Raw genomic sequence first — 26,667 nt, forward strand, 5'->3', positions numbered from 1 at the left:
TAATCCCAGCACTTTGGGAGGCTGAGGCGGGTGGATCACCTGAGGTCAGGAGTTCAAGACCAGCCATGGCCAACGTAGTGAAACCCCGTCTCTACTAAAAATACAAAAAATTAGCCAGGGGTGGTGGCGGACACTTGTAATCCAAGCTACTCAGGAGGCTGAGGCAGGAGAATTGCTTGAACCTGGGAGGTGGAAGTTGCACTGAGCTGAGATTGTGCCACTGCACTCCAGGCCGGGCAACAAGAGCGAAACTTCGTCTCACACAAAAAAAAAAAAAAAAAAAAAAAAGACGGGGGCTGGGGCTGGGGAAGTGCCTGGGTGGCGGGGTAGTGGTAAGAATTTGGTCAGCAGGGATGGAGGAGGGGAAGCAGCAGTGATGGGGCGAGGGCCCCTGGGTAGCAGAGATGGGGGATGGATACACGGGAGGAGTGGAGAGTGCTCAGGTAAGAGTGGGGGGTGTGGAAGTGCCCCAGTGGTTGAGATGGTGGTGGATATGGGGAGGCAGCAAAGGGAAGAGGCAGACCCTGGGGCGACAGCGACTGGCGGCTGGGGGTGCGTACCTGGATGGCAGTGCAGGGCCTGCGAGTGCTCACAGCGGCTCCCGGTGAAGCCGGCCGGGCAGACACACACGTAGCTGCTGCTCTCGGAGTCATGGCACTGACCGCCATTCTGCAAAGCAGCCCCCAGAAGTTAGGCCGAGAACATTCAGTGCCCCCCATAATCCCCACAGGGGCCAGCCAGGGCTGGGGGCAGAGGCCACGGCAGCCAGATGGTATGTAGGGTGTGGGGTCACCTGGCAGGGCCGGTCCCGACAGGTGGGGCAGTGGGAGATGCCGTGCGCCGTGAGGTTGAGGTCATGGAAGATGATCTCCTCGCCCTGGATGCGCAGCTCCCGGACACAGCCTGGGAGGTGAGTGGGCAGGATGAGCACAGGGCAGGGTGTCCCAGCCCACACTCTGCGGTGCCCTCCCAGGCTCTCCGGGGCTCTTCCAGCCAGCCGGGTAAGGCCCAGCCTCAGCTGGAGGTGGGGAAAGGGCTCACCTATGAAGCCGCTGCTCAGCCCCGCCTTGGGGATGGCACCATAGTCAGGGTAGCCGCCCAGGTAGAGTTCCTCGTTCAGGTCCAGGCCCTGGAACTTGCCCTGGGGAGGTGGGGAAGTCAGGAATCGCAACACAGGCTGGGCAGGGGCGGGATGAGGGCTGGAAGTAGCAGGATGGGGTTGGCTCTCACCTGGGAGGTCCCGTTGACTGGGGCCAGGTCACCCACAATCAGGGAGCCCTGGGTGAGGCTGCGCAGCAGGGTCACGGTGTGGAAATGGCCCAGGGCCAGTGGTGTGGGGTGGCGGATGGTGGCCATGCCTGACCCCGCATCGAACCTGCTCCGTGGGGCAGGCCGGGGCAGGAGAGAGTGGATAGGGGGTTCGTAAGAAGGGCTAGGGGCCCAGTCGGGCAGAGGGGCCCCAGAGGAGGGATGTCACCACTTCCTGCAGTCCTAGCCCTGGGGCTGTTCCGGTTCCTGTCCCTGTCTTGTCCTCCCTCCCCGTGACCCATCCCCTGGATCTTCTCTCCCCACATCCTTTCGCTGGGAGCTTTCCCAGAGCAGCCCACAGGGACCCCAGGCTCAGGGCCCTGCAGCCTAGCACCTGGCCTCCCTGTTCCTCTGAGGACTCCTCTCTCCCTGTGATCACCTTGTTTCTCTGTTTATGGCTTGTTTATTCTTCCCCAGTGAGAATACACCTCTTCCCACAAGAGCCAGAATTTGGTCTGTTTTGTTTTACCTGTATCAGTGCCTGGCACACATGGGGTGTTCAGCAAGTAACTGATGCATGAATGAATGAATGACTCCTGGCCTGCAGCAGTCCCAAGTCTGAGGTTGCACCCTCCTCCACCTGACTGGCATACTATTCCTACTCCAGCAGATTGGGTGGTCACCAAGGGTAACGGCCACATTTTCTCCTTCCTCCAGATCTCGTTTGTATAATGGAGCCCACGGTAGCGCTTGCCAGACCAAAACCCTGTGACCAGTCCCCCTATAGGTGGGGAGGCTGGGGGTCTCACCGGAACTCGGGCCTTCCCCCAACGAGGCCGAAGGAGATGAAGTCGGGCTGCCGGTTGGCCAGGTTGGTGGGGCTCCCTGGGACTCGCTTCTGCCCATTGTACAGCAGCATCCCTGGGTGGACACCACTGTGTAAGGGGCCTCCCATCCAGCCACAGGCTCCCTGTCCTCCCCCACCCTAGAAATGACCCAAGCCCTTGAGCCTGTCCATTCTTGGAACCTGTCCCTCCCTTTGGCACTCCTCACACAGCCAGGGCCTTCTCACTATCTCAGGGCTGGTGCCCCAAACGCAAGAGCCTTACTGAGTGCCCCTAGAAAGAAACTGAATTTGCTTCACACACACTGGAGTCTCCCTCAAGGTGGAGAGGGAGGCAGAGACTCACCCGAGTAGAGAAGGAGGCCTGGACAGTGAAAGTCAGAGACCCGTAAGACACGAGAGAAAGAGAGGAGGAAAGGGTGAGATGGAGGCAGGGGAGGGAGGAAGGAGCAGAGATGGGGAGAGGAAGCTGGGACAGGAGGACTGGGGGTGATGCCCTAATGGCAGAGGAGCCACGGGGAGGCTGGAGATATCACAGAGGCAGGGATGGAGAAGCGGGGAGGCACGAGAGAAGGCACGCCAGGGTGGAGGCTCAGAGATCTGGGGGCTTCTGGAGAGGGAGGGCTGACGGATTGGGGCAGGACTGAGGGGCAGCCAGGGCTCAATCCATGATGGCAGTTACTCCACGAGGTCCCTCAACCCAGGCCAGCCCACCCCGCAAATTAACCCTCCTGCTCACCATCGGCTGAGTCAGGCCGGAAGGTGATCTTGATCTCGAACTTCCTGTAGGCATCCTTGATGGTGGGCAGTGGTAGGAAGGAGTAGGGGGTCTGCGTGAAGTAGGGCACCACCCGCTCTGCCGGCAGAGAGCACAGTTGGAGACCCTGCCAGTCAGGGAGTGGGCAAGGCACTGCCAATTCTTGGGAGTGGTGTCTTACCTGGCACCTGCAGGTGGGCAAAGGCTTTGACCTTGCCCTGGCGGTTAGTGGCAGTGCAGACATAGGTGCCCGCATCCTGGGGTCGGACTGAGGGCAGCATCAGCATGTTGTTCTCCAGGCGGCTGTCGGGTGGCAGGGTGCCATCCAGCTGCAAACGCACTGGCACTGAGGGCCCTGGCCTTGGCCCACAGCTCCAGGGGCCTGCCTCCCATCTGTGCCTCAGGCCCACCTTCCAACATTGAGCGTTTACTCTTGGCCAAGCCTGTGCCACATCCTGAGGACACTGAGATGCTTCAGACCTGGTCCCAGCCCCTCAGGCATGCCTGCTGGTTCCCTCTCCAGCACTTACCTTGGTCCAGCTGATGTCAGGAGTAGGGTAGCCTGAGGCTATGCAGGGGAAGACAGCTGCAGAACCAGCAGGCACACGGACTTCTTGGGGCATTGAGATCTGGGGCAAGGCTGAGAGGCATGGAAGAGACATAGGCCATCAACATGACAGACACAGATGTGTGCCCAGCCTGCACCCTGATTCATTTCATCTTCACACCACCCCTTGAAGGGAGCCACTATATTCCATTTCACAGATGAGGAAATCATGGCTTAGAGGGGAAAAGTGGCTGTTTGCTCCTGGTTGGGCAGAGTCAGGGTTCAGGGCCAGATCCATTTCACTCCACAGCCTGAGACCTCTTCAACATGCCTGGGCAAAAAATTGTGCAGCCCTTTGGGGACGTGAGAAGTGCGTACTAGGGGCAGTATAGGTAAGAAAGTTTGGAGGCAAGTCACAGGGCTTGGGGTAAAAAGGAAGTGCCTTTAAAGAACACACAGTGGGCCGGGCGCGGTGGCTCACGCCTGTAATCCCAGCACTTTGGGAGGCCGAGGCAGGCGGATCACGAGGTCAGGAGATCGAGACCATCCTGGCTAACACGGTGAAACCCTGTCTCTACTAAAAATACAAAAATTAGCCGGGCGTGGTGGTGGGCGCCTGTAGTCCCAACTACTCAGGAGGCTGAGGCAGGAGAATGGCGTGAACGCGGGAGGCGGAGCTTGCAGTGAGCCGAGATTGCGCCACTGCACTCCAGCCTGGGTGACAGCGAGACTCCGTCTCAAAAAAAAAACAAAAAAAGAACACACAGTGTTTGTGTCTGCCCTGCATCTGTTGTCCTTGTTTTACTCTCTATTAGGTCTGTTTGTTGTCTGGGTTATGTCTCTGCCCTCAGACTATGCTGCAGGTCTCTCCCAGCAGAGCAGGCACTCCCTGCAGATGAGGACAAGGTTTCTTTTTTCTTCTTCATGCTCTATGGCCTAGCTCTCTCCCTGTACATTCCAGGCTGCCCTGGGGGAATCTCACTTTTATCCCCTGCTGCTGCCACCTGTTATGAAACCTGCCCCTAAAATACACACAATGGAAAAGATCCCAAGCGAACAGAAAGGAAGAGCAGAGCGGGCAGACAGAAGATGGCAGCAGCAGAAGCCCCTGCCCCACTCACTGTCCCCCAACAAAGTCCCCACTGGCCTTCACCTTGCACAAGCAGCAGCACATGGGATTGTGTGGTGCCGGCTGCATTGGTGGCAGTACAGCGATACTGTCCTGCGTCAGCCAGCTCTACGTGGGCGATCCTGACGACGCCTCCGCTCTGCACAATGCCTGGCCGCAGGTGCCCTCCAACTTTGCTCCATGTCACCTGAGGCTTGGGGTCACCCAGTGCCAGGCATTCGAACTCCACGGCGTGGCCGACCACCACGGTCTGCACAGAGGTCCGGATGTTGATGAGCACCGAGGGCAGGGCTGGGGAAGAGGGAGGTGGAGGTCCAGTGAGATCAGTCACTGCAGGCCTGGTCCGAGGGAGGCCATAGGCTGCCCAAGGAAAGGTGAGCACTGAAGCTCCAGCATTCATTCATTCCTCATTCACTTTTTCATGCATTCACTCACAAACACACTCACTTGTCAGGTCTTATGCATTTACTCACTCACGTGTCCACTTCTTTTTTTTTTTAGACAAAGGGTCTTGGCTGTATTCACAGGTGTGATCATGGCTCACTGCAGCCTAGAACTCATGCGCTCAAGCAATGCTCCCAGCTTAGGTTCCTGAGTAGCTGGGACTACAGGTGTGTTCCATCATGCCCGGTTCACACTGATTCAATCTTCATCGGTTCATCTGAGCACTCACACACTCCACCCGTATCCTTCTTCCCTCCCTTGAAATATTTATCAAGCCCCTTTTACTCTATGCTAGACACAAGCAAGGCAAAATAGAATAATCCTCTTTCTTCTGACACATTTAGGGGGATTCCTGGGGAACAGGGTCTGGGCCCTGTGCCTCTCTCCCTTTCTCATCTCTGTTCCCTGCTCTTAGCAGAGGCCTGAAGCCACCCTCCTACCTTGGACAACCAGCTGGGCACTGGCCTGGGCCTTCCCCCAAGGTCCATGGGCTTGGCAAATATACATCCCTTGGCAGCTCTGGTCCAAGTTCTGGATTCTATAAAGAAAAAATAATAAGACCTCAGGGAGTTGAAAACAACTGATAGAATGCTTTGCAACTGGGCTAGGCGTGGTGGCTCACGCCTGTAATCCCAGCACTTTGGGAGGCTGAGGCAGGCGGATCACTTGAGATCAGGATCTCGAGACCAGCCTGGCCAACATGGTGAAACCTTGTCTCTACTAAAAATACAAAAATTAGCCAGGCGTGGTGGCGCATGCCTGTAATCCCAGATACTCGGAGACTGAGGCACGAGAATCGCTTGAACCTGGGAGGCAGAGGGTTGCAGTGAGCCGAGATCGCACCACTGCACTCCAGCCTGGGTGACAGAGTAAGACTCTGTCTCAAAAAGAAAAAAAAAAAAAAAGAATGCTTTGCGATTGTGTGGGTGTTAAAAACTGATGTGGAACAGCACGCAGTGTTGCATTCTAGTTTCCCAATAACCACTAGAGGTAGGCAGGCAGGTTGGGGGGCACCACACCCATTTTAGACAAAGACCTTATGGTCTAGGGCTCAAGATTACACAGTTGTCAAATAGCAGAGCTGAGATCTGGGGTCATTTGTGTATTTCTGGCCCCAGGGCCTGTTCTCTTTCCTCCACTAATAATAAATATGAATGGGCCACTGTTTACTGAAGGCCTTCCAAGCACCAAGCACTGTGCAAGTGCTTTAGATAATCTCCTTTCAGTCTTTTTTCTTTTTGAGATGGAGTTTTGCTCTTGTGGCCCAGGCTGGAGTGCAATGGTGCGATCTCGGCTCACTGCAACTTCCGCCTCCTGGGTTCAAGCGATTCTCTTGCCTCAGCCTCCCGCGTAGTTGGGATTACAGGTGCCCACCACCACACTCAGGTAATTTTTTGTATTTTTAGTACAGGCAGGGTTTCACCATGTTGGCCAGGCTGGTCTCAAACTCCTGACCTCAGGTGATCTGCCCACCTCAGCCTCCCAAAGTGCTGGGATTACAGGCGTGAGCCACCGTGCCTGGACCTCATTCAGTCTTATATAACCCATTGTACAGCTGAGAACACTGAGGCTCAGAGAGGTAAAGTGATGTGTCCAAGGACAGTGCTTCATGTTGCGCCCCCTGGGGCAGGTGCTTTAACTCTACTCACTGTGAACCTTGGGCTATGCTGCCCAAGTCCAGTCCTGCCCCCGGCCCCACTCACCGGAGCACCCCATCTTGCACGCTGTGACCCGGAGGCAGCTGACCCCCTTCCTTGAACCAACGGAGCTGGGTACCCGGGTCGCTGGGCACAGCACAGTGGAACTCAACGCTGGCCCCAATGCTCTTGGTCTCTAGCTGAGGTGTGACCTGCACGGTGGGCGTGGACCCTGCTGGGATGGAGGTGGCAGGGAGAGAGCCGGGAGGGCCTGCGGGGACATGTATGAGTTCGGCAGGTCTATGTGTGTGTGATGTCCCTGATGCCCCTCCAGGGACCCAGGAAACCCCCAGCCCAACATTCAAGGAATGTTCTCCTGACAGCCTCTCTGACCAGGGAAAAAAGACCCTTCAGTGGCAGATTCATTCATCTGCACACAGAGCTGCCATTCCGCCAACACAGATAAGGGCCTGTGGAGTGCTGGGCTCTGTCTCCACAGCTCCTCGCTTCTGGGTGGGGAGGGCAGGCCACGAAAAGAGTGGGAGGACTCAAGACTTTTTTTTTTTTTTTTTTTTTTTGAGACGGAGTTTTGCTCTGTCCCCAGGCTGGAGTGCAGTGGCACAATCTCAGCTCACTGCAACCCCCACCTCCCGGGTTCAAGCGATTCTCCTGCCTCAGCCTCCTGAGTAGCTGGGACTACAGGTGTGCCACCACGCCCGGCTAATTTTTTTTTTTTTTTTTGTATTTTAGTACAGACAGGGTTTCACCATGTAGCCCAGGCTGGTCTCGAACTCCTGAGCTCAGGCAATCCGCCTGCCTCGGCCTCCCAAGGTGCCAGCGTTACAGGCGTGAGCCACCGCGCCCGGCCAGACTCAGACATTTTAAGGAAGGACAGCAAAGCCTATTCTGCCTGCAGTTTAAATAAGAGAATCCAGGGACTTGGCCATGGCAAAGACACCTACACGTGCGGGGGACAGATGGGAGGCGGGGGCTGATGCATATTGTCCCCATTTACTAAATGCCTACTGTGAGCCACAGTTTTCCATCTGTGTTTACCTCTGTGTACCTTTCCAACTCGGCCTGCGTGGTTGGCATTGCTCTCTCCACTTTATAGATAAAGAAACTGAGGCTCAGACTGAGCACGGTGGCTCACGTCTGTAATCCCAGCACTTTGGGAGGCTGAGGTGGGTGGATCACTTGAGGTCAGGAGTTCGAGACCAGCCTGGCCAACATGGCGAACCCCCTTCTCTACTAAAAACACAAAAATTAGCCAAGCGTGGTGGCATGTGCCTGTAGTGCCAGCTACTCAGGAGGCTGAGGCACGAGAAAGGCTTGAACCTGGGAGATGGAGGTTGCAGTGATCCGAGATCATGCCACTGCACTCCAGCCTGGGTGACAGAGCGAGACTCCGTCTCAAAAAAAAAAAAAAAAAAGAGTTTGTGGTCCAAAAGCCCTCATTTGTATCATTGATGCAGGAGGCCATGGAAATGCTGGGCTCTCTGAAGATTCACCCAGCACACACAGCCCTGGGTGTGCTGGGGTGGGCGCTCCTGTCACTCATTCACTGTTGTCCCTGTCAAGCATTTACCCAGCCCATCCTGGGCCTTATTGCCCTCAATTAAGCCCAGGGCTGCTGAGATGCCTGGGTCCAGGCCCTGCCCTGAGCATTCTCACTGCCTGGCACGGGAGGCAGGCTGGGGTGCTTATGTACACAGAATGGTTTCCTTTGGCAGTGCCAGGGCTGTGCCAAAGGTGGGGAGCAGCCGTGAGAGCTAGAGGAGCTGAGCACACGTGATGGAGGGCTTCCTGGAGGAGGCAAGCCTGCCTCAGGCCCAGATGAGGGCATTCCAGGTGGGTTATGGAGGGAGGCCTTCCCACCCGAGTCTGCCTAGCTGGGTCATCGAAGGGCCAAGAGGAAAGGTGACCCCCTTCCACCCTGAGCCAGGGCTGCTTACCTTGGACGAGCAGCTGGGCAAAGGCCTCGGCTGAGCCCACCTTGTTGGTGACCCGGCAGCGGTAGCGGCCTGAGTCCTCAGGGGCTGCACGCTCAAAGTGCAGCAGCTCGTTCCTGGCGGTCGCCCTCCCAGGAAGGCTGCTGCCCACGCGGCTCCACTGGAAGGTGAGTGGGGGTGTCCCGTGAGCCAGGCACTGGAGCTGCACCGTCTCCCCTGCCTGCACCGAAGCGTGCTCTGGGACCGTGGTGGCATACGGTGGGCCTGGGTGGGGGGACATAGAGGTCAGGATGGGGGAGGGCAAAGGTCACAATGGCAGCAGGTCGTTGGATCCAGGTGTCCAGGGAAGCTGAATGGTGAGCCCAGAGGACTGGGGATAAGGAAAGCAAAGGTCCTAGTTGGGGGTGTGGGTGTCGGGCAGGGCAGGCTCCGGGACCCTGCAGCGCCTGGAGACCTCTGGATGGGGTTCCTGGGGTTCTGTGTGGGGTGGAGCCTAGTCGAGGGGCTCAGATCTCCATTTGGGGCAGACAAAGAAGGGATGAGGCCTTACTCTCCACGTGCAGGATGATGGTGGCCTCAGCGTGCCCGGCAGGGCTAGTGGCATTGCAGATGTACTGGCCCGAGTCCTGCTGGGCTACCCGGGGTATGATGAGTGTGTCACCTTCCAGCCGGTGCTGCCAGGGAAGTGGGGAACGCAGCTTGGACCAGTGGATGGTGGGTGTGGGGCTGCCTGTGGAGTTGAGTGGAAGATGACAGAAGTCACTGGGCTACCTCAGGGACCCGCAGAGGGTGGCTGCAGTGAGGAAGGGCCCTGGGTGATGCTGTCCCTCTATGGGGACCCCAACTGGGTTCCTCGGCCATCACTGGGGGATGCTAGCAACACAGTCTCCCCGTACTCCCCACCCCTGGGCATGACATCATCTCTAGATCACATGTGTCTACATTTCAGACCCCAGGGCATCCCTGCCCTGCCAGCCCTATATGCCTGCCCCTGGCCACACCTGTGGCTGAGCAGCGCAAGGTGGCCGTGTGTCCAGCCTCCACAGTCAGCTCAGCTTCTTCAGCTTGGACCTGAGGGGCCCCTGGGGCCATGGCGCCCGTGTCCACGATCACCTCCACCTTCTTCTGTGCTGTGCCCAGTGCATTCTGAGCAAGGCACACGTAAGTGCCCGCATCTGATGGTTTAGCTGATGAAATCTGGGAGAAAGCAAGGAGGCTGGTTATGCGGGGACCGAGTGGGGACTCTGATGTCAGCCCCAGCTCTGGCTTGGTCTTCCCTATTTCCTCTACCCTGCCTTGGTATGTATGTATGTATGTATGTATTTATTTATTTATTTATTTATTTATTTATTTATTTATTTGAGATAGGGTCTTACTCTGTTGCCCAGGTTGGAGTGCAGTGGCACCATCTGGCTCATTGCAACCTCTGCCTCCTGGGCTCAAGCAATCCTCTCGCCTCAGCCTCCTGAATAGCTGGGACTACAGGTATGTGCTGCCGTGCCTGGCTAATTTTTTATTTTCTTTTAATTAATTTATTTATTTTGAGATGGAGTCTTGCTCTGTCTCGTCCAGGCTGGAGTGCAGTGGTGCTATCTCGGCTCACTGCAGCCTCTGCCTCCCTGTTTCAAGCAATTCTCCTGCCTCAGCCTCCCGAGTAGCTGGGACTACAGGCGTGTGCCACCACACCGGCTAATTTTGTTTGTTTGTTTGTTTTTTTGAGGGTCTCGCTCTGTCGCCCAGGCTGGAGTGCAATGGCACAATCTCTGCTCACTGAAAGCTCCACCTCCCAGGTTCACACCATTCTTCTGCCTCAGCCTCCTGAGTAGCTGGGACTACAGGCACCCGCCACCACACCTGGCTAAGTTTTTTGTATTTTTAGTAGAGATGGGGCTTCACCATGTTAGCCAGGATGGTCTCGATCTCCTGACCTTGTGATCCGCCCGCCTCAGCCTCCCAAATTGCTGGGATTACAAGTGTGAGCCACCGCGTCCGGCCTAATTTTGTATTTTTAGTAGAGACGGGGTTTCACCATGTTGGCCAGGGTGGTCTCGAACTCCTGACCTCAGGTGATCCACCCATTTAGGCCTCCCAGGCTGGTCTCAAACTCTTGGGCTCAAGTGATCTTCCTGCCTCGGCCTCCCAAAGTGCTGGGATTACAGGCACATGCCACCATGCCTGGCCCTTTCCTTGGTTTTTAGCTCTCCCATCTGGTTGCTTGAGGGCTCACCCTCATGACATCCCATTAGTCCATCCATCCACTTGGCCTTCGACCCACCCTCCCACTCATTCTTTCCTCCTTCTCCCACCTTCCTTCTCTCTTCCCTCTCATCTTCCAGTCTATTCGCCATCCACCCATCCCATCCCACCCCATTCCTCCCTTCCTCTCTCCATCCACTCATCACCACCTGCCCATCCACTACTATCTCCTCCAAGCACCCGCTCAAGGCTGGGCCCTGGACTGGGCCTCAGACCCAGAGAGGCACCAGCCCCGGCTTCACCTGCAGCACCGCGTGGCTGTCCATGAGCCCATATGTCCGCTGCTCCAACTTGGCAGGGGTGCTGCTGATCCGGGTCCAATGAGCAGAGGAGCGGGGCTCCCCGGCACTGACACACTCCAGGGTGACAGCCTTTCCCACTTTCACCCACACAGGGCCCTCGGGGAGCACGGACACTGTAGGGGGACCTGTGCGGAGGAATGACAACCACTGACACACAGGCAGGGCTGTGCTGGTCACCCACACTGCCATGGCCTCCAGCTTAGTAACTGCTGGGTGGGCACCTGTCTCCCCACTGCACTGAGATGGAAACTGAGGCTCAGAGAGGGAGAATGCCCAAGACAGACTCAGTGGTGGAAGGCGGATTTAAACTTGGAGGCTCTGAGCTGAGAATCAGGGCTGGAAACAGGGCAGAGCCCCACAGGGTCACTGTCCCCTCACCTTGCACACTGAGGTTCACCACACTCTGGGCCACACCGTAGGCATTGGAGGCCACGCAGCGGTAGGTACCGTGGTTGCTGGGCCGGGTGCCCACAATGGTGATGATGGAGCCATTGGGACTGATGTGGACGTTGTCTGTGAGGTTGCATGGGGGAGGGTGAGAGAGGATTGACCTGGTCCTTCTCGTGTTTTGGTGCTGCCAGCCTGTGCCCCTGGGCGCACGCCCCCAACCCCTCCGGCCTGGGTGTGTCCAGCTCATGGAGTCCCAGATAGCAGAAGGTAACAAAGGCCTTGGAAACTCCTGGGTCCAGTGCTCTTGCCATACAGGGATGGGAAGGGCCTTACTCAGGGCCACACCATGAATGTGGGGCGTCCAGACTTCTGCCCCACCCTTGCTCAGTGGGGATGACGGCACCCCCATGCCTGCCCCCAGCTTGCCCACCCGCCCACTAGCCTGACTCACCCTCCAGCTCCTGGTTCCGGGTCTTCCACTCGAGGCTGATGGGGGCTGCCCCATCGTGGATGAGGCACTTGAAGCTGGCATCCTGGCCCTGCTGCACGGTGCTGCTGGGTGGGTCGATGGAGATGACCGGGCTCCTAAGGCCTGGGGCCAAAGGGGCAGAGGGCTGGGCTCAGCAGGGGTGGGCTCAGCAGGGGTGGGCTCAGCTTCAGGGCCCTCCCCTTCCCCCCCTGCCCACGGCATCTGCCATACTCACGGTAGGAAGATCCCTCGCTGGGTGGGACGGTGACTGTGAAGGAGGCCTCTTGCTCAGGGCTTGGGCCGCCGGCTGCACGACACACATACTCGCCTGAGTCGGCAGGGGAGACGTGGTGGAGCCGCAGCTGGGAGCCATGGGTCTGTCAGAGCAGTGAGCGGACAGTTATCAGGGCAAAGTCCCCAGGACAAGGAATGTCCCCAAGCCTAACTGTGCCGGTACCCGAGAGTTCTCTCGGAAGCTCGTGGTCCCAGCTGGTAGGGCTGGTGGAAGCTTCATTCACAGAATTCTAGAGGTCCGACCCACTAACTTTACAGTGGAGGAAACTGAGGCCTAGGAAAGGATTCAGCTGCAGAGCCAAGAGAAAAACCCAGGTCTCCTGATTTGCAGGCTGGTGAACTCGTCCCCCAAAAGTATTTTATCCCCTGGGGTCCCCAAGCAGGCTGGCGTTTGCATGAGGTTTGGGTGCAGAAAGCAACTGCAGGTCTAACCTTGCCTGACCTGGAATCCTCCCCATCCTGGCCCCTGTACCTGGTGCCGGGCGGGGAGGCTGCCCCCGCGCTTGTACCACGTGACCTGGGCATGGGCCTGCCCGGGCACCACACAGTTCAGATCCAGAGTCTGCCCTTCAGTCACGTGTGAAGAGGAGGCCTCGATGTAGATGGGCTGGGCCAGTCCTGGAGCTGTGGGCACAGAGGGTGGGTGAGAGAGGCCAGGCTCTGGGGATCAAGGCAGGGGCTGAAGGTGGTGGCAGTGAAGACCAGCTCCAGTTGGTCCTGGGGGTGCAGTGGCTTGAGAGTGGCTGATAGAACCTAAGAAGGGTCTCCTTTCCCTGGGGACTCAAGGGTCCTCCTGAAACCCAGGGCTGGGGACCCCCGGTTGAGGGGATGGGACCATCGTCAGACTTGGGAACACCTGGGTTGGCTTGATCCTCTGTGGCAGGAAACCCCACCCGCAGGCAACATTAAGTGCTCGGCTGGGAGAGAGGAGAGGAGCAGAGCCGGGAAGGGGCCCCGTGCCTGTGCTCTGGCATCGCCCACTGCTCCCTATCACTCACCAGGAATGGGTCCTGGGCTGGAGGGCTCAATTGTGACCAGGACAGATGCCTCCAGGGTGCCTGAGCTTCCGGTCACTTGGCACGAGTACTCGCCAGAGTCAGCCGGGGACACCTGGTTCAGCCTCAGCAGTGGGCCGTGGACCTGGCCAAGGTGGGGTGAGAGTGGGGAAGGTGAGCTGGGAGCCTTCAGATGCCCAGGCCTCTGGTACCCACACCCTGGGACTGCCATGCACAGATATGTAGGTGCGTCCTGTTGGAGGGGCCCCTTCGACAGTCTGCATTGTGGAGGGCGTGTTTATTATGATGGTTTTTCTGGTAGGAGGAAGTCAAGAGCCTTGAGTAACAGGTGTCCTTGTCTTTCTTTTTTGAGACAGTGTCTCGCTCTGTCATCCAGGCTGGAGTGCAGTGGTGCAATCTCGACTCACTGCAACCTCTGCCTCCTGGGTTCAAGTGATTCTCCTGCCTCAGCCTCCTGAGTAGCTGGGATTACAGGCGTCTGCCACCATGCCTGGCCAATTTTTGTATTTTTCGTTTCGCCATGTTGGCCAGGCTGGCTTTGAACTCCTGACCTCAAGTGATCCACCTGCCTCGGCCTCCCAAAGTGCTGGCATGAGCCACCGCGCCCGGCCAGAGATGTCCTTTTCTATGTTGCACCAAGGTGCTGTGGGGCTGATGGTGGCCCTGCTGTGCCCAGCCCGCTCTCAACTTCCTGACTCCAGTGACCTCCTGCTGCCATTCCCCACAAGCCCCGGTTGCTGAGGCCACTTTCCCTTCAGCGCTGGATTCACACAGGACCGCTGTGGGTGTGGAGGACACATGCATCCTTCTCCAGCTCCTTTACCTGGTGCCGGGCAGGGAGGTTTCCTCCACGTTTGTGCCACATGACCTGGGCGTGGGCCTGCCCGGGCACCACGCACTTCAGATCCAGGGTCTGCCCTTCGGCCACTCGGGAGGAGGAAGTCTCGATGCGGATGGGTGGGGCTCCGCCTGGGGCTGGGGCACAGGGGAGAGGTCATTGAGCTGAGATGCCTACCCTGATGCCCTCAGCCCTTACCCTGGGGCCCAGATGTTAGGACCAGAGGCCATTTGGGACATGGCTTCTTTCCGTTCCCATTCCATTGAGGCCTGGAGCAGCTGGGCTAGCCTGGGAGGTGGAGGCACTTCTCATTCCCCCAGCCCCGCCCCCAGGCAATGGCCCCACCATCTCCTCCTCCTCCCATGCTCCCAGCACCAGTGGGGCCAGGGCTCAGGTCTAGACACCTCCACACAGACCACTAGACCACTAATGTTTGGCAAACTCAGATAGAATGTGGCTAAGAACCCAGACTCTGGGGCCAGACTGCCTGGGTTCAAATCCCAGCTCTGCCATTGATTAGTTCTATGACCTCTGGAAAACAACTTCACCTCTCTGAGTCTCAGTTTCCCTATCTGTAAAATGGAGCGAACAATGCCATCTACCTCAAAGGGCTGTTGTGAGGATAAAATGAACTAATGTGCGTAAATATGATAGGGTCCAACACCTAAAAAGTGCTGGATCATGTTTACTACTTAGCAATCCGTGTCCCCTTATCATGATTTCTGCATAGCATGTGTCCCCTGTGCTATTAATTACTGGACATTTTCCTTTCAACTGATTCACTTTAAAAAAAAACCTTAACTACACGCTGGGAGTGGTGGCTCATGCCTGTAATCCTAGCACTTTGGGAGGCCGAGCCGAGCGGATCACTAGGTCAGGAGTTCGAGACCAGCCTGACCAACACAGTGAAACCCCATCTCTACTAAAAATACAAAAATTAGCTGGGTGTGGAGGAGCATGCCTGTAGTCCCAGCTACTCAGGAGGCTGAGGCAGGAGAATCGCTTGAACCCCAGAGGCGGAGATTGCAGTGAGCCGAGGTCGCGCCACTGCACTCCAGCCTGGGTAACAGAGCGAGACTCTGTGTCAAAACAAAACAAAACAAAAAATACCTTAACTACTTAGCCCCATCATAAGCAAAGATTTCCAAGAAATAAGGACAGGCTTGATGTGTTTTTTTGTCCCTTATATGCCACCAGTACTAATAAAGATGTTTGTTTGTTTGTTTATTTATTTATTTATTTATTTATTTATTTATTTATTTATTTTTGGAAACAGAGTCTCACTTTGTTGCCCAGGCTGGAATGCAGTGGTGCAATCTCGGCTCACTGCAACCTCCGCCTCCTGGGTTCAAGTGATTCTCATGCTTCAGCCTCTCGAGTAGCTAGGACTAACAGTATGTGCCACCATGCCCAGGTAATTTTTTGTATTTTTAGTAGAGATGGGGTTTCACCATGTTACCCAGACTGGTCTCGAACTCATGAGCTCAGGCAATCTGCCCACCTCAGCCTCCCAAAGTGCTGGGATTCAGGTGTGAGCTACCACACCGGCCCTGATAAAGATGTGTAAATCATCCTCCAATACTCACAGAGGTGCAGTCTCAGGCTTTTGGGGACTCTATAATTAGATAGTAGAGTACGAGAGCGCTACTACCCCTTCTTTACAGATAAGGGACAGTGACACGTGGAAAGCTGAGGTCCCTTGTGCAACATCTCCCAGTGTGGCCAGAGGAGCTGGGACTCATGCACAGATGCCAGACTCCAAAGCCTGTGCTCGCAAGCTGTGGAGAGGGACAGGAGCCACTCCACCTGAGCCAGCTCCTTGGTCCTGGGACCGTGCGGGTGGCAGAGGGTGAAGTCTGGAATCAGAGGGGCAGTTCTCGCCAAGTGCCAGAAAGTGTTTCCTTCTCCCAGTTCTGCCCACTGGTCTCTGTCCCTTCCTCCCTCCTCCGGCCTCCCAGTCCCACCACAGGGACCCTCACCGGGCACGTGGACAGCACTTGAGCCAGAGGCTTCAATGGTGACCAGGACTGAGGCCTCCAGGGGGCCGGAGCTGCCCATCACCCGACACACATATTCACCCGAGTCGGCCGGGGACACCTGGTGCAGCCGCAGCCGTGAGCCGTGGGTCTGAACAGGGGATGGGACAGAGGAACAGAGTCAGGTGCCAGTCCGGAACCATTGAAGGCCTGGCGCCAGAGTCTAACCTCTGACACAGGTGGGTACTGCACCCCACGGGGGCTCCTAGGTCTCCCTCCTGGCAGAGCTAGCCAGGGCCCCCACATCCAGCGGCCCTCCCACCATTTCCTGCTGGCTGCGTACCTGATGGTGACTGGGGAGGCTGCCCCCACGCTTGTGCCAAGTGACCTGGGCATGGGCCTGCCCAGGGACCACGCAGTTCAGATCCAGGGTCTGCCCTTCAGCCACGTGTGAGGATGATGACTCAATTCTGATGGGCATGGAACTGCCAGGGGCTGGGGGAACAGAGATCAGTGAGTTGGCTCCGCCACTGTCAGATTTGGGAACAGGGTTGGCGGGACCCTCTGCCATAGAAAATCTCACCCCCTAGAGTAATACTAATAGTTAACACTTGGCCGGGCATGGTGGCTCATGCCTGTAATCCCAGCACTTTGGGAGGCTGAGGTGGGTGGATGACCTGAGGTTAGGAGTTTGAGACTAGCCTGACCAATATGGTGAAATCCTGTCTCTACTAAAAATGCAAAAATTAGCCGGCCATGGTGGCATGTGCCTGTAGTCCCAGCTACTCGGGATGCTGAGACAGGAGAATCGCTTGAACCTGGAAGGCGGAAGTTGCAGTGAGTTGAGATCGCATCACTGCACTCCAGCCTGGGTGACAGAGCAAGACTCCCTCTCAAAAAAAAAGAAAAATGATAATAATAGTTAACACTTATAAAGCACTTACGGCATGCCAGGCACTGCTCTAAGCACATTACATGCACTAACTCACTTAACCCTCACAAAATTCATAAACTTCCTGGGATGATGGAAATGTTTTTTATCTGCACAGGTCAAGACAGTGGCTGCAAGCCACATGTGGCTATTGAGAACTTGAAATGTTAGAAATGGAGTAGCCATAGCCACTGAACCCACGCATCTTTCCGCTGGCCCTTGCCTGAGTACCACCAGGTCTGAGGACTCTGACCCGAAAGTTCCTTCTCCCCAGGGAACACTGTTGCCTGCATCCCTCGTCCCTTTCCTGGGCAGACTCACCGGAGGGGCTGCCGGTGCTAGGGGAGACGGAGATGACGATGGAGGCCTCCAGGGCATCGATGTTGTTGTTGGCCCGGCACACATACTCGCCCGAGTCAGCCACAGACATTTGGTGCAACCGCAGGTGGGAGCCATGGGTCTGGGTGTGCGGATGGGGAAGGAGAGGGAGAGGGAGTGGAGGGACCCTGGGGTCACCAGCTGGCTCAGGCCTTCCTGCTGAGCCTGTTGAGGCGGCTGTCGGTCTACCCAGGGCCCAGTCCGTGAGATAGGGAACCTGCTCTGCTCACCCCAGGAGACCAGGGTTCCACCCCCGCTGCCGTGGCTCCACTCTGTACCTGGTGTCGGGAGGGAAGGCTGCCCCCACGCTTGTACCATGTGATGATAGCCTGGGGCTGCCTGGCGACCACGCAGTTCAGATCCAAGGTCTGCCCTTCCACCACCGTGGGGGAAGAGGACTCGATCCTGATTGGTGGGGAGACGCTGGGCACTGGGGACAGAGGGGTGTGGACCACGCAGCCAGAGTGAGGTAACAGTGATGGCACCGGGGACCTCTCTGCCACCCCCTGCGCCACTTGTCTGGACCCCCTGCCCTCTGTGCTCTCACCGTGGGAGGAGCCACTGCCCTGGATGGTGACGATAAGCGAGGTCTCCCGGGAGCCTGCACCGTTACTGACATGACACACGTACTCGCCCGAGTCTGCCGGAGTCACCTGAGGGATCCGCAGCCGGGAGCCCACGATCTGCAGGAAGCAGGTGGCAGGAGGTGTGGCAGTAGGTGTGGGCAGCTCCTCCACGTCTTGGGCACTGCTGCCGCTGCCCCTGGACTCTGGGAGCCTCCCTGCCTTGCCTCCTCAGTGGCCTTCGTGAAGCTCCCAGCATGGCATGTGGCCTGTCTCTGGGCTGGGGTGGACGTCTAGCCTTTCATCACCCCTCCAGAAAGCCTGTTAAGGCCCTCCGCAGTGTTGACACAGTATCCTGCTGGGGCTCCCACAGCCTGCGAGCTGCCTGAGAGCAGGCACCTGTCTTATTCCATCCGGAATCTTCAGTGTCAGACACAGGACATGGCCCAGAGCAGCCTTTCAGTGAGATTCGGTGCAGAAGTGAATCTCCCTGAAGTCAGGGAGCCTTATTTCTGTATTGTCAGCACCAGTCTAGGACCCATCCAGCAAGGATACTCAATGTTTGCTGAATGACTGAATGAGCAGAGTGAGGTGCTGAGAGTCCCCCCTCTTCCCACTGGGGGCTGGTGTGCCCTGCTTTTGCCCTCCCCACCTGCTGGCCCTGTACCTGGTGCCGGCTGGGTAAGCTGCCTCCACGCTTATACCAGGTGATGGTGTGGGGAGCCTGGCTGGCAACCAGGCAGTTGAGGTCCAGAGTGTGTCCATTGGCCAGTGAGGCTGAGGAGGACTCGATGCGGACGGGGTACGCCACGCCCTGGGCTGGGAGGGCGAGACGGAAGGCAGGGTGTGGGAGCTGCTGAGGGTGCAGTCGAGGTCCCCCAGCCCTCCACCATTTGCATGACCCCTGAGACACTCACAGTGGGAGCCACTAAGGCGCTGCTGGATGGTGACAAGGACCGAGGCTTCCTGGGTGCCTGAGCTGCCGACCACACGGCATACGTACTCCCCTGAGTCAGCTGGGGTCACCTGGAGCAGCCGTAGCCTCGAGCCATGAACCTGGGAGGGTCAGGGGGGAGGAGGCAGGCTCAGAGCTGGGCACTGCGGCTCACGCCAAGCTCCTGTTCCCTTCCCTGGTGCCACTCCCAGCCCAGCCACCTGGAACTCGATGGAAACTCTTTCAGGGGAAACCACCTTCTCCCTTGCTATCTCCCGCCCCAGTGTCAGGACTGGGTCTAGCCTCCCACCTCACTCATGCCAGGGACGACTGACACTTGGCACCAGAGAAAAGTGGAGACCAGTGTTTGTTGACATGCTACAGGGGAGATGAGGTAGGCAGCATGAGCCCATTTGGCAGACGAGGACACTGAAGGTCAGGGAATCAAGGAATCAAGTGGCAAGTGACTGGCCTAAAGTCACACAGCATGCAAGTGGCGGAACAGTGTCTGAACTCGAATATGCCTGAGTTCAAAGCCTATACTCTTTTTTTTTTTTTTTTTTTTTTTTGAGATGGAGTCTTGCTCTGTCGCCCAGGCTGGAGTGCAATGGCACAATCTTGGCTCACTGCAACCTCCGCCTCCCGGGTTCAAGCGATTCTCCTGCCTCAGCCTCCTGAGTAGCTGGGATTACAGGTGCACACCACCACACCCAGCTAATTTGTGTATTTTTAGTAGAGATGGGGGTTTTATTATGTTGGTCAGGCTGGTCTCGAACTCCTGACCTCGTGATCCTCCCGCCTTGGCCTCCCAAAGTGCTAGGATTACAGGCATGAGCCACCGCGCCTGGTCAAGCCTATGCTCTTGTACTGCAGCTACAGGGTCCTTCAGGCTTCCTTAGCTCCTGCCTCCTACCTGGTGCCGGGCCGGGAGGCTGCCCCCACGCTTGTGCCATGTAACCTGGGCATGGGCCTGACCAGCAACGAGGCAGTTCAGATCCAGGGTCTGCCCTTCAGCCACATGAGAAGATGATGACTCGATCCGGACTGTGGGGGTGACCCCAAGTGCTGGGGACAGAGGGCAAAGGGTCAATAGGTGGCTGTGAGGTGAGATGAGATGGCGCTTCCGCTCTCTAGGCAGGTGCAGTCTGCGGCTTGGCCTCCTGATCCTGCCATTGCAAGACCGGGGAGCCTCCCGCCCTGGGCCCCCAGCCCTGCCCTCCCTGAGAGCTACTCACCAGGCACTGAGCCCGCAGGCTCAATGGTGACCAGGACAGAGGCTTCTAGGGGCACGGAGCTGCCCAACACTCGGCACACGTACTCGCCTGAGTCGGCGGGAGACACTTGATAGAGTCTCAGCAGGGAGCCGTGGGTCTGGCCAGAATGGGGGTGAGTCAGAGGGAGCCCTCAGGAGACCCCTGTTCCTATAACCTGCAACCCTGCCTCACTCTGACCCCCAAGGCCTGGCCATCAGCTCTGGATCACTTTCCCTGTCCCTCACATGGGAAAGGGGGACTCTTGTCCAGGAGCGGGGTGGTCGACCAGAGGAGCCCCAGTGAGCTGGGTACACACTCACACCACATCCCATCAATTCTAGACACACATTTCAATGTCTCCAAAATCAAGATGCATCTACAATGAACAACCTTACAAATGGAGGCTTTTTCTTAGAGGTACATAAAATCATAGTGGATCTTGTAATCAGTGGTATCCTAAATTCTACAAAATACGGTAACAACAATAGCTAATGGTATTATAGTAACATTAACAGCTTAGAGTACTTTCTGTGAGCCTAGGCTCTGAGAATTTTGCATATATTTTAATCTCTAAGATAATTCTGTAAGGTACGTACTTTTTTTTTTTTTTTTTTTTGAGACTGAGTCTCGCTCTGTTGCCCGGGCTGGAGTGCAATGGCGTGATCTTGGCTCACTGCTGCCTCCGCCTCCCGGGTTCAAGCAATTCTCCTGCCTCAGCTTCCCGAGTAGCTGGGATTACAGGTGCCTGCCACCATGCCCGGATAATTTTTATATTTTTAATAGAGATGGGGTTTCACCATACTGGCCAGGCTGGTCTCGAACTCCCGACCTCAGGCAATCTGCCCACCTCAGCCTCCCAAAGTGCTAGGATTACAGGTGTGAGCCACCGTGCCTGGCTGGTACGTACTATTATTACCATTTTATAGACCCTGAAACTATAGCACAGAGAGGTTAAGTAACTTGTCTGAGGTCACAAGCTAAGTGGTGGAGCCAGAATTCACACCCAGGTTAGTCAGTCCTAGATCCTGGGTTCTAACCACTGCACTATACATCCGTGCAATAGGGTCCAGGGCTTCCTGATCTCAGGGGAGACTCTAGCCCTCCCCCAATAACCTCCGCCACCCAGGGACCTGCTTCCTCTTCTTGGCCTGTCTGTCCTCCAGTCCTATACCTGGTGCCGGACAGGGAGGCTGCCCCCACGCTTGTGCCATGTGACCTGGGCATGGGACTGCCCGGGCACCACGCAGTTCAGATCCAGGGTCTGCCCTTCGGCCACTTGTGAGGAGGAGGGCTCAATGCGGATGGGCTGAGTGCTGCCGGCAGCTGAGGATAAGATGGTCAGCGTTCACCCCTGTTCTCTGAAGCTGCCCCAGCCTGTCTTCTGCATCCCAGCCCAGCCTGGTGACCCCACTCACGGTAGGCTAAGTTGGCCCCCTGGGTCCCAGTTACTGTGACCGTGATGGAGGCCTCCATGCCATTGCTGGCCCGGCAGACGTACTGTCCCGCATCGGCAGGTGAGGCCTGGAAGATGTACAGGCGGGAGCCACGAACCTGGGCAGCCATGGGCAGAGGTGTGAGAGGGGGGCTTCCTGGAGGCCAGCAGATGCTCCACCCCTGTCCCCCCGATCTAGGAAGTGCCAGCCCCTCAGCCTAGGGGCCAGGATCCTACCACCCACTGTCCATGGCCCCATCCCACATTCCTGGTGCCCTGTACCTGGTGACGGGCAGGGAGGCTGCCCCCACGCTTGTACCATGTGACCTGGGCATGGGCCTGCCCTGCCACCACACAGCTCAGATCCAGGGTCTGCCCCTCGGCCACTGTGGAGGATGAAGACTCGATCCTGACAGGTGGGACAGGTCCTGCCGCAGTGGGGATGGGAATGAGAGTTGTAGATGCTCCTGAGATGAGAGGGCAGGGGTTGCCCACCCTGCAGCTAGCTCAGCCCAGGGTTCCAAGGCCAGGTCCAGGTTTTCAGGCATCTGGGGGCCTGGACTTGATGCCCTCAGCTCAGCAACCCTGATGGGAGGACCAGGGCATGGGCCACGCCTTGCAGAGGGGAGTGAGGAAGTGAGAGAGATGAGGGTAGTGGAGGCTTGGAGAGAGGAAGAGGAGGTGGGAGGGGACGCCTGAGGAGTCATGTGGCCAAGGCGAAGTGTGATGGGAAGGCGGTGGTTACTCCGACAGGTGGAGTCTGCCTGGGCAGGGCCCTGCAGCCAGCTCCAGTGTGGGCTTCCTGCCCCATCGGCAACAGGGGTCCCTTGGATCTCACCACCCTGGAGGGCTCTCTGCCTCCTCCAGCTTTCCATGTCACTGGGAGTCACTCACCAGGGATGACAGAGGCTTCGATGGTGACCAGGACTGAGGCCTCCAGGGGGCCGGAGGTGCCCACCACACGGCACACATACTCGCCTGAGTCAGCGGGGGTCACCTGGTGCAGCCGCAGCAGCGAGCCGTGGGTCTGTGTGCAAATGGGGTAGGTCGGGAGGGGGTTGGAACAGTCCCATCCAGCCCCTCCAGCAAGGTGGTCCCAGGGGGCTGCCATACCTGGTGCCGGGCAGGGAGGCTGCCCCCACGCTTGTGCCACGTGACCTGGGCGTGGGCCTGCCCGGGCACCACGCAGTTGAGATCCAGGGTCTGCCCTTCAGCCACGTGTGAGGAGGAGGGCTCGATGCGGATGGGATGGGCGCTGCCGGGCACTGGACACAGAGGGGCTGCTCAGAGGCCTGAACTCTTGGGCTGTAACCTGTAGCCCCGGGGCAGAAGGCTCTGGGCGGTGACCAGGCCCTAGTGGGGACAGCCAACAGGTGGCCTCTCTGGGACTAGGGCCACACCCTTCTGCCTCCACATGGCCAGCCGAATATGGCTTCTTCCCTTCCCAACCTCTAACCACAAGCTGGAGGCCCATTGACCCACCCATGACTTCTTGATGATGAGCTCCTCTGGCCTGTAGGGAACCAGCAAGCTTTACTACCCAGGCTGTGCCCAAGGATGCGGATGACAATGAGACACCTCCCTTCTACAGGGCGTCTTCCGTGTGCTCACAAGTACTTTCCATAGACACTGTCTCATTTAAACCACACCATGACTGGCCGGGCGCGGTGGCTCATGCCTGTAATCCCAGCACTTTGGGAGGCCGAGACGGGTGGATCACGAGGTCAGGAGATCGAGACCGTCCTGGCTAACATGGTGAAACCCCGTCTCTACTAAAAAAAATACAAAAAATTAGCCGGCCTGGTGGCGGGCGTGCCTGTAGTCCCTGCTACTCGGAAGGCTGAGGCAGAAGAATGGTGTGAACCCAGAAGGCGGAGCTTGCAGTGAGCCGAGATCATGTGCCACTGCACTCCAGCCTGGGTGACAGAGCGAGACTCCCTCTCAAAAAAAAAAAAAAAAAAAAAACAAATAAATAAATAAATAAAAATAAAAATAAACCACACCATGACCAAGCAGGTGAGCGGTACTGCTCCATTTCATAGATGAATCTGAGGCCCCAAAAGGTAAAAGCTAGTTCAAGGTTGCTAAGGGGCAGATCTGGGATTTGAACCAGTTCAGATGACTCCCAGCTTCGTGTTCAACCCGGACACTCTGCTGCTTCCTGACAAATTCTGAAACAGTCACTCACAGGGAGTCCAGGTAAGCTGGACCAGCCTTAACCTCCCTCCCGTCCACTCAACCCCCTCCTCTCTCTGAGCAGGCACTGAAGGGTCAAAGCCTGGCTGGCATGCCCCCCTGTCCTGGTCCCACTGAAGAAGCCACAGGCATCTTCCTTGGGAGCTTCTAGGGCTCAGCCCCAGCCCAGCCACACCTGGCTCCTCACCTGGGGTGTAGCTGGGGCCAGAATGGGAGCCGTGGAGGACAGAGACAGTAATGGAGGCCTCCTTGGGGCCCGATCCATTCTCCACACGACACACATATTCTCCAGAATCAGCTGGTGAGACCTGGGGGAGCCGCAGACGGGAGCCGTGGACCTGGGCCAGGAGGAGCCAGAGGTACATGAGGACAGGGACAGGGGCTGTTGTCACCACTCCCTCAGCCTCAGTGATTCATTCAAACTCTCACTGGCTTTGCTCTGAGCCATCCCATGCTAGAAGCTGGCGGGGAGGGAGACGAGGCCTGGCTTCTGCTGGTGGAACGTGTGGGGCAGTGGGCTGCCTCCCCCGCCCCTGCGTACAGGCCCCGCCTCCGCCACAGCCCCTGCACCCTGGGTCCCCTGCCATAGGCTCAGGGCCCACATACCTGGGTGTGGGGAGGCAGGCTACCCCCTCGCCTGTACCAGGTGACCTGGGCATGGGCTGACCCTGCCACCACACAGTTGAGGTCGAGTGTCTGCCCTTCTGTCACAGAAGGCGATGAGGACTCAATCTTCACGGGCGGTGGGCTGGCATCTGAGGCTGGGGCCAGAGGAGGGGTCAGCAGGCCCCAGGGGAGCCCCGGCTTGCCCTCCCCACCCCTCCGTTCCCAGAGGGCCCGCACCTGAAAGGACAACCACTTGGATCCGGGCCTGGGCGGTGCCTGCGGGGCTGGTGGCCACACAGAGGTAGAAGCCAGCGTCAGCAGTCGTGATGGCTGGGATGAGCAGTGTCGCGATGTCTGTGCGCTCCGACCGGGCCTGCCATGGGTGAGAAGGGTCAGCTGCCCCAGAGGCAGCTGGACAATGGCTGGCCAGGGGGACAGATGGGGCATAAAAGGGAGAGGCAGGTGCAGGACCAATATTAGAGCCCAGTGGGGCGTGAAGGAGGACAAATGCCAGGCAGCCAAGAAGACGGCAGGGGCTCCCTGCTGGGATGCAGGGGCAGGAGGCCACCGTCTTGGAGATGAAGGGAGCCACAGAGGAGGAGGTGGGGTGGGGCATGGAGGGGGAGGGAAGGTGGCTGGCACTCTTTGCAGAGCCTGTGGGCCTCCTCCTCCTGGGTGGGCCCATCTCCTCACCTGTGGTGGGAGGCTGCCCCCTTCCTTCCTCCAGGTGATGGTGGCACTCGGCACGCCTGCAGCCCTGCAGTACAGCCTGACGGTGCGGCCTTCGTGGACCTGGGTCCTCTCTGGGCTCACTTGGACTCTGGGCCCACCGCCCCCTGCAGACAAGAGTCCCGTGAGGACGCGCCCTGGGCTGAGCACACTCCCGGCCCCCACCCTGAGCCTGGCCTCTCACCATGCACGTGGAGCACAGCCCTGGCCACCTGCTGCCCAGCGCTGCTGTGGGCTCGGCACAAGTACTGGGCCTGATCCGTGGGCTCGACGGCTGGCAGGCGCAGGATGCCGCCGTGGATTTGTGCCTTCGCAGGGAGCTGGCCGCCGGGGCCCCCTGACGAGTAGACGCGGGGTCAGCACCCACCAAGCCTGCTCAGAGTCCTGCCCCTCCCCTCCCACACCCAGGAGAGTCAGGCCCTGAATGTCATTCCCATCATGGCCTCACCTGTCCACTCGAGGGTGGGCGTGGGGCTCCCTGTGGCGCTGCAGCGGAACTCCGCCAGTTGCCCGGGCTGCACTGTGAGCTGTGGCGGGTGGATGGAGACCACGGGGGCGGACGAGGTGCCCGAGGCTGATGAGGGAGGAAAAGGAACATGCAGTCAGGGTGGGGAGTGTCGTCTGACTCACACAACAGTCCTGCTGCCGCTCTGCTTCCAGGCTAGCGCTCCACGGCCATCTGTGCATACAGGAGCCAGAGGGAGCTTTGGAAATGTCAACAGGACCTTGTGACCTCCCACCTTGAGACCTGTCCATGACTCCCTGTTGCTTTTAGAATAAAATCCAAAATTCCTACCCTGATCCATCACATACTCCATGCTCTCCCATCTGCCCACACCCATCCTCCCTCCCACAGCCCCAGCCACGTGGTCTCTGCTGTTCCTCAAACACAGCAACGTGCTCCTGCCTCAAGGCCTTGCCATGTGCTGCTCCCTCTGCCAAGAACACTCTGCCAACTCTCTAAGTCGCTCAATGCCTACCTTTCCTTCAGGTCTCAGCTTAGGTGTCACCTCCTCAGAGAGGCCCTCCTTGACTGCCCTGAATAGAGTAGCCCCTGCCTCTCCCATGTTGTTTTATTTTATTTATTTTTTCTGAGATGGATTCTCGCTCTGTCACCCAGGCTGGAGTGCAATGGCGCAATCTTGGCTCACTGCAACCTCTGCCTCCCGGGTTCAAGCGATTCTCCTACCTCAGCATCCTGAGTAGCTGGGATTATAGGCACCTGCCACCACACTCAGCTAGTTTTTGTATTTTTAGTAGAGACAGGGTTTCACCATGTTGGCCAGGCTGGTCTGGAACTCCTGACCTCAAGTGATCCCCTGCCTCAGCCTCCCAAAGTGCTGGGCTTACAGGTGTGAGCCACCACACCTGGCCTTCTCCTACCTCGTTTCTTGCTTTCTCATCATTCCTAGCCTGGCACTCATCGCCATGTGTAGTTATCTTGCTTGTTCATTTATTCCCATGCTTATGGTCTGCCTGCCTAGAACGTGTACTTCAGGAGGACCGAGATACTGTACAGGCTTCTTTCCCCTGCTTCTGCAGAGTG

The 26,667-nt window shown here is 57.6% G+C and overlaps 1 protein-coding gene across 1 annotated transcript in view; it reads right to left on the minus strand.

Moving 5' to 3' along the window:
- HSPG2 (heparan sulfate proteoglycan 2) overlaps window positions 1–26,667 on the minus strand; it is a 102,859-nt gene that overhangs the window by 7,444 nt on the left and 68,748 nt on the right. Inside the window, exons 47-87 of the mRNA XM_030805509.1 lie at window positions 25,570–25,695; window positions 25,306–25,458; window positions 25,086–25,228; window positions 24,630–24,765; window positions 24,393–24,547; window positions 23,974–24,124; window positions 22,704–22,855; window positions 22,485–22,617; window positions 21,873–22,018; window positions 21,574–21,709; window positions 21,330–21,481; window positions 20,141–20,276; window positions 19,819–19,970; window positions 18,889–19,027; window positions 18,639–18,790; window positions 17,956–18,091; window positions 17,687–17,838; window positions 17,352–17,490; window positions 16,443–16,594; window positions 16,103–16,250; window positions 14,109–14,260; window positions 13,268–13,409; window positions 12,742–12,893; window positions 12,211–12,352; window positions 11,958–12,098; window positions 11,495–11,629; window positions 11,057–11,241; window positions 9,560–9,755; window positions 9,109–9,288; window positions 8,562–8,822; window positions 6,673–6,877; window positions 5,410–5,507; window positions 4,550–4,816; window positions 3,380–3,489; window positions 3,031–3,178; window positions 2,832–2,948; window positions 2,058–2,169; window positions 1,231–1,375; window positions 1,042–1,141; window positions 794–903; window positions 561–669 (exon numbers count right to left, since the gene is read on the minus strand). Coding sequence (XP_030661369.1) covers window positions 561–669; window positions 794–903; window positions 1,042–1,141; window positions 1,231–1,375; window positions 2,058–2,169; window positions 2,832–2,948; window positions 3,031–3,178; window positions 3,380–3,489; window positions 4,550–4,816; window positions 5,410–5,507; window positions 6,673–6,877; window positions 8,562–8,822; window positions 9,109–9,288; window positions 9,560–9,755; window positions 11,057–11,241; window positions 11,495–11,629; window positions 11,958–12,098; window positions 12,211–12,352; window positions 12,742–12,893; window positions 13,268–13,409; window positions 14,109–14,260; window positions 16,103–16,250; window positions 16,443–16,594; window positions 17,352–17,490; window positions 17,687–17,838; window positions 17,956–18,091; window positions 18,639–18,790; window positions 18,889–19,027; window positions 19,819–19,970; window positions 20,141–20,276; window positions 21,330–21,481; window positions 21,574–21,709; window positions 21,873–22,018; window positions 22,485–22,617; window positions 22,704–22,855; window positions 23,974–24,124; window positions 24,393–24,547; window positions 24,630–24,765; window positions 25,086–25,228; window positions 25,306–25,458; window positions 25,570–25,695 — 6,096 coding nt within the window. The remainder of the gene's footprint in view (window positions 1–560; window positions 670–793; window positions 904–1,041; window positions 1,142–1,230; window positions 1,376–2,057; window positions 2,170–2,831; window positions 2,949–3,030; window positions 3,179–3,379; window positions 3,490–4,549; window positions 4,817–5,409; window positions 5,508–6,672; window positions 6,878–8,561; window positions 8,823–9,108; window positions 9,289–9,559; window positions 9,756–11,056; window positions 11,242–11,494; window positions 11,630–11,957; window positions 12,099–12,210; window positions 12,353–12,741; window positions 12,894–13,267; window positions 13,410–14,108; window positions 14,261–16,102; window positions 16,251–16,442; window positions 16,595–17,351; window positions 17,491–17,686; window positions 17,839–17,955; window positions 18,092–18,638; window positions 18,791–18,888; window positions 19,028–19,818; window positions 19,971–20,140; window positions 20,277–21,329; window positions 21,482–21,573; window positions 21,710–21,872; window positions 22,019–22,484; window positions 22,618–22,703; window positions 22,856–23,973; window positions 24,125–24,392; window positions 24,548–24,629; window positions 24,766–25,085; window positions 25,229–25,305; window positions 25,459–25,569; window positions 25,696–26,667) is intronic.

Source organism: Nomascus leucogenys, chromosome 24 (genome assembly GCF_006542625.1).
Source record: "Nomascus leucogenys isolate Asia chromosome 24, Asia_NLE_v1, whole genome shotgun sequence".
Classification (NCBI taxonomy): Eukaryota; Metazoa; Chordata; class Mammalia; order Primates; family Hylobatidae; genus Nomascus; species Nomascus leucogenys.